This window comes from Ylistrum balloti, unplaced genomic scaffold (genome assembly GCF_031769215.1).
Source record: "Ylistrum balloti isolate Yb309-2 unplaced genomic scaffold, AGI_CSIRO_Ybal_v1 Utg370524, whole genome shotgun sequence".
NCBI lineage: Eukaryota > Metazoa > Mollusca > Bivalvia > Pectinida > Pectinidae > Ylistrum > Ylistrum balloti.
In genome coordinates, this window is record NW_026782335.1 from 120,075 (window position 1) to 135,000 (window position 14,926).

The following is a 14,926-nucleotide window of genomic DNA, read 5'->3' on the forward strand; positions in this document are numbered from 1 at the left end:
ATATGATATAAAGTGATTCTTGTTTTAACACTGTGTTTGGTAACTGAACGAGATCGATAGAACCCGCCTTGTCAGAACTCGATTTACGTTTCGAACGCATCGTGCACAATCTGATATCTAAGTTTTCTTTTTATGGTGAAATGAAAATTGTAGATTCACAGTTGTTATCTGTGAAAAGATTTGGTTTCCCAGTACGATGGTAACGACCGACATCAGATAAAATACCAGCACCACAAGTTAACTGGGGATGATCATGTAAAGCAAACAATTGTGGTCTAAAAACAGGCACACTTCGTCTCCAATAAACATCAATAGATTGAGTTCGATAAGTATTCCATAGGTACAGTCATTTCAGAACGATCGAATAACGAAACTAATGGTTGGTTAAGGTCAGGGATGACAAGGTAGGGTAAACCATGTTCGGATGTCAAGTTGTTAGGATGTCAAGGTCGGGGAAACAGTTGTTAGGATGACAGGGACGGGGAACAGTTGTTAGGATGTCAAGGTCGGGGAAACAGTTGTTAGGATGTCAAGGTCGGGGAAACAGCTGTTAGGATGTCAAGGTAGGGGAAACAGTTGTCAGGATATCAAGGTCGGGGAAACAGTTGTTAGGATGTCAAGGTCGGGGAAACAGTTGTAAGGATGTCAAGGTAGGGGAAACAGTTGTTAGGATGTCAAGGTAGGGGAAACATTAATTAGGATGTCAAGGTCAGGGACACAGTTGTTAGGATGACAAGGACGAAGAAACGGTTGTTAGGATGTCAAGGTAGGGGAAACATTAATTAGGATGTCAAGGTCAGGGAAACAGCCGTTAATTATAACACACGACCACATAGTTATAACACACGATCACATAGTTATAACACGATCATATAGTTATAACACACGACCACATAGTTATAACACACGACCACATAGTTATAACACACGACCACATATTTATAACACACGACTACATAGTTATAACACACGACCACATAGTTATAACGCACTACCACATAGTTAAAACACACGACCACATACTTACAACATACGACCACATAGTTATAACACTCTACCACATAGTTATAACACACGACCACATAGTTATAATACACTACCACATGGTTATAACACGATCACATAGTTATAACACACGACCACACAGTTATAACACACGACCACATAGTTAAAACACACGACCATATAGTTATAACACACGATCACATAGTTATAACACACGACCACATAGTTATAACACACGACCTCATAGTTATAGCACACTACCACATAGTTATAACACACGATCACATAGTTATAACACGATCACATACTTATATCACACGACCTCATAGTTATAGCACACGACCACATAGTTATAACACACGACCACATAGTTATAACACACGACCTCATAGTTATAACACACGACCACATAGTTATAACACACGATCATATAGTTATAACACACGACCACATAGTTATAACACGATCATATAGTTATAACACACGACCACATAGTTATAACACAAGATCATATAGTTATAACACACGACCACATAGTTATAACACGCGACCACATAGTTTTAACACACGACCACATAGTTATAACACACGACCACATAGTTATAACACACGACCACATAGTTATAACACACGACCACATAGTTAAACATAGTTATAACACACGATCATATAGTTATAACACACGACCACATAGTTATAACACGCGACCACATAGTTATAACACACGACCACATAGTTATAACACACGATCATATAGTTATAACACACGACCACATAGTTATAACACGCGACCACATAGTTTTAACACACGACCACATAGTTATAACACACGACCACATACTTACAACACACGACCACATAGTTAACATAGTTATAACACACGACCACATAGTTATAACACACGACCACATAGTTATAACACGATCATATAGTTATAACACACGACCACATAGTTATAACACACGACCACATAGTTATAACACACGACCACATATTTATAACACACGACTACATAGTTATAACACACGACCACATAGTTATAACGCACTACCACATAGTTATAACACACGATCACATACTTACAACATACGACCACATAGTTATAACACTCTACCACATAGTTATAACACACGACCACATAGTTATAATACACTACCACATGGTTATAACACGATCACATAGTTATAACACACGACCACACAGTTATAACACACGACCACATAGTTAAAACACACGACCATATAGTTATAACACACAACCACATACTTATAACACACGACCACATAGTTATAACACACGATCACATAGTTATAACACACAACCACATAGTTATAACACACGACCTCATAGTTATAGCACACGACCACATAGTTATAACACACTACCACATAGTTATAACACACGATCACATAGTTATAACACGATCACATAGTTATATCACACGACCTCATAGTTATAGCACACGACCACATAGTTATAACACACGATCACATAGTTACTACCACATAGTTATAACACACGACCACATAGTTATAACACACGACCACATAGTTATAACACACTACCACATAGTTATAACACACGATCACATAGTTATAACACGATCACATAGTTATATCACACGACCTCATAGTTATAGCACACGACCACATAGTTATAACACATGATCACATAGTTACTACCACATAGTTATAACACACGACCACATAGTTATAACACACGACCACATAGTTATAACACACGACCTCATAGTTATAACACACGACCACATAGTTATAACACACGACCACATAGTTATAACACACGACCTCATAGTTATAACACACGACCACATAGTTATAATACACTACCACATAGTTATAACACACGATCATATAGTTATAACACACGACCACATAGTTATAACACGATCACATAGTTATAACACACGACCACATACTTACAACACACGACCACATAGTTAAACATAGTTATAACACACGACCACATAGTTATAACACACGACCCCATAGTTATAACACGATCACATAGTTATAACACACGACCACATAGTTATAACACACGACCACATAGTTATAATACACATAGTTATAACACGATCGCATAGTTATAATACGATCACATTGTTATAACACACGACAACATAGTTATAACACACGACCACATGGTTATAACACGATCACATCGGTACATTGTTGGAAGATATTGTGATAACAAACACCGCTGTAAGTTATGAAGTATGAATCAATCAGTCACGGAACTGTCAGGTATTGTAATCAAGTGGGGTTAAAATACATCTCTCCTGGATACACGCAATGTTGGCTGATGATGTAAATATTGACAGATTGGGAGTTCCTGCAGCTAGGATTGGAACAACTGCCACCAAATACACTGCAGGTCTATTAAATAGTGTTAAACAACAATTTGTGGAACAGTTTAATTGGATTTCTATCTGCCAAAGGCGTGCGGTCTGTTTTGATCGCAGGAATTGATAACGGCATGTAAAAACATGATCACAATGTAAGGAATATACATTTGATAAAAATCACAAACTAAACTCAATTTTCTCGGTTAAAACCGTGCCTTAGAGCAGAAATTGTCTTCATCTTACACAACACCAGAAAGTTATGACTATGTAAAACGTCTTCAAATAAAGACGCCAAAATGAAGCGGTTTTTTTAGGAAGTAACCGAAATCCTGATGGCATGAGTCAATATATCATCGTTGTGCTGATGAACGTAATCGCCGGTTGGTACTGCGATGTTAATATAGAGAAATGCCTCTTGGTGGCATATTATATCGTTCGACTGACGCTTTGTATAAAGTAAACATGTATTCTTAACCGTCACCAGCTGATGTAGATGATAATTAGAAAATAGGCGTAGTGTTATTAGACACAAGACAAGCTTCCGTACCAGTAACATTATTATCCTGTATATATCCCATATGACAGTTATACATACTTGTTATACATCATCATAAAGAACTACTTTATGGAATCGTTCAATAACACTCGTCTGATGTAAACAATATGGTTCTCTTCATCCCTGAGGGAACGCACACCATGTCATCTGTATGCTGCAATCTAATATATAACAATAACAAGGATTTTTAAATCAATTTATTCTCATGACAAAAAACATACACGATATCCGATTTCATTGGATGTGTGGATATCGAGATATATTCATGTACATTTACATGACTTCATGGAAAACATATAAATCGAGAAGCACGTGTTGAAAATGACCATATTAACTATATAATATTGTAGACGATTAAAAAGACACTAAAGGAAAGGTTCCTTCATACAAGCATTGAACCCGTCATTTGCAAAAATAGCGATAGTCAAAACCAAGATAGTCGTCGGTCGGCCATTTTGTGTTTCTGATCAGTCCCAAAATCGAACAGGCACAATAAGGATAAAGAGAAACTTCTATTTGAAACTTGAAATAGATCCAACCGGTACCTGTACTGAAGTAGCGATAACAAACAGAATGGTAAAAATCCTGTCGGCCATTTTGTGTTTCTTATCAGACCCAAAATCGAACGGGCACAACTAAGGACCAAGGAAAACTACATAGGATATTTGACGAAGATCCATTATAAAAATAGCGAAAACCAAAAAAAAAAATGTTTACGGACGGACGGACGACGGGTAATGTGAATACATACAATCCCAGAGCGCTTTCAACAACAGTTATCCTTCTTGACGTACTATCGGACGTCTTGACAATACCTTGCTGACCTTGGTATTCAGCTAACTTTTCTAGCCGTTGTTCGGCTGCCCTTACCATTATAAACCTGGTTGTTGTTTGACTATCGTGATAACCCTGGTTATTTTTTGACTGTCTTTACCGTAATAACCCTGGTTATTGTTTGACTGTCTTTACCGTAATAACTCTGATTATTGTTTGACTGTCTTAACCGTAATAACTCTGGTTATTGTTTGACTGTCCTTACCGTAATAACTCTGATTATTGTTTGACTGTCTTTACCGTAATAACCCTGGTAATTGTTTGACTGTCTTTACCGTAATAACTCTGGTTATTGTTTGACTGTCCCTACCGTAATAACTCTGGTTATTGTTTGACTGCCCTTACCGTAATAACCCTGGTAATTGTTTGACTATCTTTACCGTAATAACTCTATTTATTGTTTGACTGTCCCTACCGTAATAACTCTGGTTAATGTTTGACTGTCCTTACCGTAATACCTCTGTTTATTGTTTGACTGCCCCTACCGTAATAACCCTGGTTGTTGTTTGACTGTCCCTACCGTAAAAACTCTGGTTATTGTTTGACTGCCCTTACCGTAATAACCCTGGTTATTACTTGACGTCCCTACCGTAATAACTGGTTATTGTTCGACTGTCATTACCGTAATAATTCTGGTTAATGTTTGACTGTCCTTACCGTAATACCTCTGCATATTGTTTGGCTGTCCCTACCGTAATAACCCTGGTTGTTGTTTGACTGTCCTTACCGTAATAACCCTGGTTATTGTTTGACTGCCCCTACCGTAATAACTCTGGTCGTTATATGACTGTCATTCCATTAGCGTGGTAACGCACTTTATGGTGTGACTTAAGGCATCCTCTTAACGACATTGACAATTGCCGTCACGCGCTGTACTTCCGGTTAGCGTTTTAAATGTCCTTTGTGTCTGAGCTCCCCAGATGGAAAGCACCAGACAGCCGACACCAATCGCCCAGTACACATTTTTTTTCTTGAAAATCCAGTACACCATTCACTCTAAAAGTGCGTTTGTCAGACATTCGCAGTAAAGATACAAATTTCACGCTCTTGATTCTAAATCGGGTTTACTACAGGAGTTCTGTATCGTGTATCACCGTACTATTGGTTTTAGCGACAATTTGTCAAGACGGCGTGTAGATGTTGACAGGTGATTTTAACAAGGGTGTTCAAAAGGTCAAAGCAGAGATTTTCCCAATCGTAAGATAAAAACAGAGGAGTATTGAATGGAACCCTCTCTCGACAGTGACACTGCTTTACATAAGTTTTTGGAGGGGGTGGGGGGTCGGGGTCAAAATGTCACGTAAGAATTTGTCAATTTATTATATAACGTAGATCTTTTTTAATCAAACTATGGGGGCCCGTTTTAGTTTGATATCTGACTGCAAAATATGATATCAATAATTCGAATTTATGATATAATTATACTTGTTGATATCAATAAATATTTACAAATATGATTAAATCGAATTATTGACATCATTAAATTGCTTAATGATGTCACGAATTTGAGTTATTGACATCAATAACTCTGAATTTTTTTATATCATTAATTCGAAGTAGTGATATTATCACTTCTTTTAATGGTAACAGTGAATGTATATGTATTGATATCAGTAATTTGAATTAGTGATTTCACTTAATGAATTATTGATATCATTTTATCGAAGTATACATACATATATATATATATATATATATATATATATATATAACACTCAAGAAAAACTTTGCAATACAAAACTTGTTGTATATGATAACACCGAAGATGTTCCGAATGGATGGAATATATACAATATCATCTAACAAAAATTATATAACCACAGATCTTCGTGGTATGAAATACACAACATCAACCAAGAAAAAATCACTAGGTACTACAGAGATTTCTGGGAGGATTAAGAAGAAAGACTACAGTGTAGCACAGTCGTATGGGACAAAACACCTGTTAGTTTGTTTGACTGTCAGGAACGAGAAAGTTACCGGTTCCTTCTTTTGTATAATTTTCTTTTTGCTATAATTCACTGGTCTCCCTATAAATATCTACATCAGTAACGAAAATCTAACAAGAGCCTGCTGGTCACCAACAAAAAAATCCTTATTGGTTCTCTAATGTTTCGACTTTTCCTCTCCTGTCAATCATCTGTTTCATTGACAGCTGAATTAATATTAAAAACATAGGGAAACCTATATACATGAACCTAATTTTGCAATAGGTTACGTAATTGAATGCGCACAGTAATTACCTCTATTTCTCCGGGATATAACGATAACTAAATCTTTACAAATCCTAGACTGTCACCTGTCGGCAATTTTCTGTGATCAGTCTTTAAACTAAATGATTTCCAAAAAGTCATTTATTTTAATCAAACAAACCCGAAGGTCCAATTGCAGAATTTATCAATTCAGTGTATAATATCAGTAATAAATATCATATATATATGGCTCATATACTGTACTACATCTACATAATAATCATCACAACATGGTATGAAAGAAAACCAATCTTTCAGATGAAAGAATTTTGTTAAATGAAACTGGCGATGAGATAAAAAGGAAGGACGGGCTGAAGACGGACCCCTCTGGAAGGGCGGAGGTATATTGGTCCTACGCTTTGTAGTGGCTATTAGATAAGAGGAAGGTCTGACTGAAGACAGACCCCTCTGGAAGGGCGGAGGTATATTGGTCCTACGCTTAGTAGTGGCGATGAGATAAGAGGAAGGACGGGCCTTAGACGAACCCTCTGGAAGGGCGGAGGTATATTGGTCCTACGCTTTGTAGTGGCTACGAGATAAGAGGAAGGACGGGCCTAAGACGAACCCTCTGGAAGGGCGGAGGTATATTGGTCCTACGCTTAGTAGTGGCGATGAGATAAGAGGAAGGACGGGCCTAAGACGAACCCTCTGGAATGGCGGAGGTATATTGGTCCTACGCTTTGTAGTGGCTACGATATAAGAGGAAGGACGGGCCTAAGACGAACCCTCTGGAAGGGCGGAGGTATATTGGTCCTACGCTTTGTAGTGGCTATGAGACAAGAGGAAGGACGGGCCTAAGACGAACCCCTCTGGAAGGGCGGAGGTATATTGGCCCTACGCTTTGTAGTGGCGATGAGATAAGAGGAAGGACGGGCCTAAGACGAACCCCTCTGGAAGGGCGGAGGTATATTGGCCCTACGCTTTGTAGTGGCGATGAGATAACAAGAAGGTCGGGCCTTAGACGAACCCTCTGGAAGGGCGGAGGTATATTGGCCCTGCGCTTTGTAGTGGCTATGAGATAAGAGGAAGGTCAGGCTTAAGACGAACCCTCTGGAAGGGTGGAGGTATATTGGCCCTACCCTTTATAGTGGAGATGAGATAAGGGGAAGGACGGGCTGAAGACGGACCCCTCTGGAAGGGCGTAGGTATATTGCCCTACGCTTCGTAGTCGCTATGAGATAAGAGGAAGGTCGGGCTTAAGACGAACCCTCTGGAAGGGTGGAGGTATATTGGCCCTACCCTTTATAGTGGAGATGAGATAAGGGGAAGGACGGGCTGAAGACGGACCCCTCTGGAAGGGTGGAGGTATATTGGTCCTACGCTTCGTAGTGGCGATGAGATAAAAAGGAAGGACGGGCTGAAGACGGACCCCTCTGGAAGGGTGGAGGTATATTGGCCCTACGCTTTGTAGTGGAGATGAGATAAGAGGAAGGACGGGCTGAAGAGGGACCTTTCTAGAAGGCGGAGGTATATTGGTCCTACGCTTTATATGTTAGAGGACTTCGCGACCACAGTCCTGAAAATTTTGTTTCATTTCACGGTTATACAAGGGAGACGTTGTAATCAATAGTTGTCTACGTGTCTTAACGACATACTAGTATAATGGATTGCAGTAGTACGTCCCTAATTCCTGTTGATCTAGCTGAAACATTTTTTTTGCTATTAACATTTTATGTTATATCCACATAACACTAAAATCGACGTTAATTGTGTTACGTCAATTTTGAATGGCCGATAAGTCTGTGTTAAAAATAAACAGAAAAGAACCCTTAATAGATGTTAAAACAATTGCATTTTGTGATCAGGTTATAGGGATGTAAGGAAATCTTTAAAACGTTTTTATGTTATTGGTCTATAGCACAAAAACGAGGCGTCGTCTTGGTATAATTATACTGCTTCGTGCTTTACTTAAGAGTTATTTTTTGTATTTGTGTATGTCGTGTGTGCGTTATGACGCAAAAACATAATAAATAAGTCAGATTTCTCTTTTAGGAATCCGTAAGCTTTGTTACAGAACAATAGCGTGTGCTTTCTTAAATGTCTTAACTATGACCTTTGGTTATTGTACATATGATTTTCGTGACTCGAGAAATTTCAAGCACTGATTATAGCTCGTCAAACTCGTCTTTACGTAATTACCAAGTATTTATTATACATATACTTGAACCTATTCTTACTTGTTACAACTGTTTGGTCGCGTGTGAAATGTACTCAGTTATAAATATTTTAATATCTTAAAATCTTGTTTCCGTGTGGTGTGTTGTCGGATGTTTCCGTGTGGTGTGTTGTCGGATGTTTCAGTGTGGTGTGTTGTCGGATGTTTCAGTGTGGTGTGTTGTCGGATGTATACGTATGTTGTGTTGCCGAATGTTTCCGTGTGATGTGTTGTCGGCTATTTTCGTTTGGTGTGTTGTCAGATGTATCTGTGTGGTATGTTGTCGAATGTTTCCGTGTATGTGTTGTCGGATGTTTCCGTGTGCTATGATGTCTATGTACCCGTGTCAGATGTTGTCAGATGTTTCCGTGTGGTGTGTTGTCGGATATTTTCATTTGGTGTGTTGTCAGATGTATCTGTGTGGTGTATTTTCGGATGTTTCCATGTGGTATGTTGTCAAATGTTTCGGTGTGGTGTGTTGTCGAAAGTTTCCGTGCAGTGTGTTGTCAAATTTGTCAAATGTTTCGGTGTGGTGTGTTGTCAAATGTTTCGGTATGGTGTGTTATCGGATGTTTCCTTGTGGTGTGTTGTCATTTTTTTCAGCTTCGACACTACCTCTGCAGGTACGCAATGAGAGCCAAAAAGTATTTGTTAGATTCTCCAGTAAAAAAAAATGTAAAAAATTCTCAATTACCTACATTTCGCTTGATTGTTAAAGTTCGCAATGCAGTGAGCTATGTGTTTTTTTCAGTATTCAAAGTGTTTTTATTATCGTCTTACTGTGTCACTTTCTTAGTTACTGTGAAGAACATGCATCACTATAACAGAATAAAGCGGACCAGCCCGCTCATTGTTCTGTAATCACACCTGACTCTAGTATGGTACCGATCGTAAGCTGACTATAAGACAAACAAGCGTGTGAAGGAAGTTGTTATTTCCCAGCACACCTGTTACATTAACTTATGTTGGTAGACCCTGGTAGATCCATTATCTCCGTACTGTCCAGCTGCCAATACATCACAAATTCAGAACAACTTTCTGGAATAATGACTATAGAAATACTAAAGGTAAAAAACAAAACCCCCGTGAACCACTGATAAACGTTTAAGTTCAGGTATGCTCAACGCTGAGTACTTACATTGAAGCGCAAACCTGGAATTGTCGCTGCCGTCCATCCCTATCACAACTGTTTTGCCCGTAGGTGAGGGCGTGGCATGTTGCCCATCCGCCATTATCCTCCTCCCACAAACAGTATCCGCACTATAAGGCACAGGGAACGAGGTGAGAGTGAGAACAAGCTCTGGTACTATCAGGCTCAATGACTACACAGCTGGATACAAACTACGGCGGTGCAGGACGGCGAGCAGCGCGCCTCTAGCGGGACGATTACTGCAATACCAATGTCACCTTTCGTGTCGAACTTGGATTTCCTAACAGCTCAGAAAACGATACTATGACGGTGTTCATCTAAATGTATGTAGCAGATTAAATAGATTTGAATAGATAGCTGACGATAATTTTCAGTAACACTATATTTTAATTTCTTTGCCCACATATCAGCTGTTTTATTACCTCTGAGTGTGTTTATTCGCGTTTGATGAAGACTGATGTATAGGAAACACCAAAAGCTACGGTCATTGAACGACTATCGTCTGATAAGACACCAACAGCCAGGGTCATATGAAGAAGGTGTTTACGGATGATGGAACCATTTCAGGACATTTTTATAGTGTCATCACACTGGAATGACATAACCTGACAACAGGCGAGCCAGTTCTTGTGCATTCCATATAGTGCTTTAAGACATTCCTCACTTCGGCGAACGGCTTACGTCCATTACTGAGGCCAAATGTAATATTCAAGAGAGACGTCAGAATGAAATGAGTCGTCAGAAAAACAAAAACAAAAAAAAAAACAAAAAACAAAAAACAAACAAAAAAAAAAAAAAAAAGGATGAGATTCTGTGTTAGTCGACTCTTGTACTCAACCAATGGGGCAGAAGGTACAATGAATTCGCACTACCTTTGTAGTTCATGTTTTGTTTTGGTTTTTCTTTTTCATGCCCAAACGAAATTTCTATAAAGACGCCGGTGGCAAGTGGATTGAAAACCTACGGGGTCCTGCTAACGCTTTGTACAAACCTTGTTGTTCTTGTGGTTTTGTTTATTGTTTGAAATGTCATCTGACACATGGAACCGAGAACTTGTTACAGCTTTGAATTGTACCCTGAACAAAATCAGTTCTAGTCGTTTTCGTAGGTCAGCGTTCGGCAACAACGGTAAAAATTAACGCTCGTGCTGGTGTGACAAGGCAATCAGTTGTTGACTTTCTACTTCTCTATGTACAGACACTGATGAGGTAAATGGTGCGAAACTGCCGATAGTAGACTCTGTTATAGTGGGTATAGTACGACACATCGATCCGCCTGTAGCAGCCACTATACAAAGTGAGAAATATCCCATGCTTTACAGGAAGAAAGTGACTTGTATTTCAATTTCGAAAAAAATACGTACAAACTACCTGTATATAACCATCACAGATGTCTAGATATCAAAGCAATGGTGACATTCCAGAGTGTCTTATAGCACGTGATGTCATCATGATATCACATGTACGTCATGTGATAGGCTAGTATTTATGACACTGTTATAAACACCACTATCATATCGATGAGTCTGATATAAAATGGTATCACGTGATATCTGTCTAGTGTCAGTTTGACATAATGTAATACTCTATGTTATATAGGTAATATTTTGATTACTAAAAATAGACTTGTCATTACTACAGATATACATGTACTGTGTCGCCATTTGTTTATATTCAGATATACTGAATTATCATCGAAATATGAGTAGAACAGTAGATAACATGCTTTATTTGACTGTGAATATTCTTGTGTACTGTTGTGTGACATTCGGACAATGGAAGCATCCATAGAACATGGGGAACGTATTTCCGTGTGTTTTAATGACGTTTGTTATTCTATACAGTCGGCAATGCTTCAAAATTCATTTCGACTGAATTCTCTAATCCTGGTGGATTTAGTTAAAATCTACAGACTGACATAAAGTATAACGATTTGGTACTAGGAAAGGAAATGCACAAATGAACTTTCCCTGTTAATTAAAGCATAATTAGGTTGCTTTTGCTGTGATGGTATTGCGGCACGACATTGCTCCAATTGGTTTTCAACATAACGTACAGCTATTATGACAGAGCCATGATACTATTTTGTTTTGGACGAAAGTCGATCGTCCCAACGAATTCTCATTATATTGGATAAACTATCGATTCTAGGAAGATAATTTCCGTGGATTAATGACCAATATCTGTCAAACCGCACGAGACGATTTATCAGTATATAAACCCACAGGTATCTCTGTAACAAGTATTAGAATCGTTTATAGATGTCGATATCTAGATCTGTTGACATGTAAATGAAGATAAAACATGAAAACGTGTAGCACGCATTGATGAACAGCGCACAAACACGTCAGATATACACAATGTTTAATTCTACTGTTTACGACAACGTCGATTTAGACGCAGTGAGAGTGTCTTCTAAAAAATGTCAGTGATGAAAGGATAGAAATGATAAGAAATGTGCAATGTGCACGAACGAAATGAAGTAATGTTCTTCTGGTTCTAAACGGTGATTTTTTCCTCTTGTGTGTGGACGACGACAGAAATTTACAGACTCGAAGTTATCCAAGTTGTCAAATGAAAAGAAATTTGTGACGATAAAGCACAATGTTCATCACTGTACGTTTTTTCCAAAACGTTGATGGTGAAAAATTGTAAAGGAAATGCGCTTTGAATGAAGTGTATGTGGTCAGCTCATATTGTTCACATCATGATTTAGGTTTACATACTGTCGTAAACAAACATAGTATAACATATCAGGCACTGAAAAAACACTGAATAGATTAACAGTAAAAAAACAGACTGGATCATGTTAACGTGTCAATGTAAAGACTGTGTTAACATTGCTGTAAATAAACAACTTGTAGGTAAACGACAGGACAATAAGATGAACGCATAGAACAGAACGTCAACAAGTTTTAACTAATCATCCCTTTCATAAACGTCGCCAGAATACGGACGTTCGTCGGTGAGGCAATACCTAGAAATAGGACGAATAGACGGAAACCTGTTACCATCCAAACAACTAATAATTCGTTCGGGTGCGTGTTGTTAATTCAAATAATCACAGACAGTGTGTTACAAACAAACATTTGATGTTCATTGATACTGAACGATCAATATCAGGGTTAAGCTGAACCAGCAATACAGACTATCGTTCTCCTTAAAACGACAGCTAAGGGCGATTAAAAAAGTTATCCTGCTCAAAATTACACATTCGTTTTTCACTTTCATACCACTTTCCTAGAAATTTCTAGTCTTCCTTAAAAGCCTGCTTCAGATAAATACCTTTGCTCACCATTGGGAAATGCGGGTATCCGTTGATAATGTGTTGAATAAATGATAGGGTGGGTACCAGCAGAAGTTAGATACGATAACATACAATGTGCGAAAGTTTACAGGATGTCGGCTTAGTTGTCAGTTGTATGTCGATGTTCTGAGAAAAAAAAGTGCTTAATGCATTTACGTCGTACGAGAGTATAATCAAAGGTACGTTCGTTTAAAAATTTGCATGTAATATTGTCGTTTATCTCGGACTAAATATTGCTGCTGATATTTTAACACGCTCTCTCGTACTCTGACAACTCTCGTAACGGGGGATGGACTTTTGTTCAGCATGTCTCGTCACGTGCGCCTCTAATTCATTCACATGCGGCGTGTCTCCCAAGAGGATGAGAGACAGTCAAAAAGAAAATTGCACGTCCGGAGCTTCAGTGGTAAACAGAATCGTTAAAGTCGATTTATATTCAAGAAAAAGAGCATGACTTGATACCACTCCCCTGAATACGCTCCGATATGTTCCGAATAGCTGTAAACCTTATCTGTGCAATTCGGAGTGTGGTGTGAATTCTACATTTGGTGATGTTTATTGTTGTCGTATACAGAAACATTATTGTCGTACCTATATAATCTACTGTGTTAAGAAAATTGGTCTGGACATTTGCCGTGTATTCCTATAGGAGTGTTTATCATGTCTCTGGTTAAGACCATACAATCGTCTTCACAGGTATTGCTTCAGCAAACAATCCCGCCTCAGCAATAAAGGCTAACATTACAGATATGTTGTAAAAATCACATTTTCTCTCCTCAATTTATCAGCATGATTATAAATCACTTTTTTCGTGGGTTTTGGCGACAAACTATTGTAAAACGTAGTCATATGGGAATTTGGTGTCTGTTCCTCGTTATGGAGATAAATCTTATCTATTCCTATAGTATATGACTTGTACATGGTAACAAGATGTAATTGTATGTTATCGGCGTTCGGGAAATCTTGCCACCCCAGAGTAAAGAGAGGTGTGAGTCTATTTAAGGACATGGACTACATTTTCGTACAAGACATACAACTCTAGTTTAGCGACATGTTCAGACCGTGCCATTTCCCCAGGGACTCACTTGTTTTGCAATGTCGCTTGTTTGCACCTAACATTGTCACGCTTCAGAGAGCGGTACAGGGTCACACTAATGTTTGTAACAGTAGTGTTAGTTATTAATGTGTTATTAACGATATAGTACTTACAGGTAAAAAAAGCTTCTTCAAAACGTTTAGTGATGTAGTTTGATAATTAGATTATGTATGTTACTTATAGTAGTGTTTATTCAGCATGCTA

General features: G+C 38.4%; 1 protein-coding gene across 1 annotated transcript in view; it reads right to left on the reverse strand.

Annotated features, from left to right (window-relative positions):
- Nucleotides 1-10,484, reverse strand: part of LOC132555907 (universal stress protein Sll1388-like) — a 35,645-nt gene extending 25,161 nt beyond the window's left edge. Inside the window, exon 1 of the mRNA XM_060220285.1 lies at nt 10,309-10,484. Within this exon, the coding sequence (XP_060076268.1) occupies nt 10,309-10,402 (94 nt within the window). The 5' untranslated portion in view covers nt 10,403-10,484. The remainder of the gene's footprint in view (nt 1-10,308) is intronic.
- Between the last annotated feature and the right edge of the window lie 4,442 nt (nt 10,485-14,926).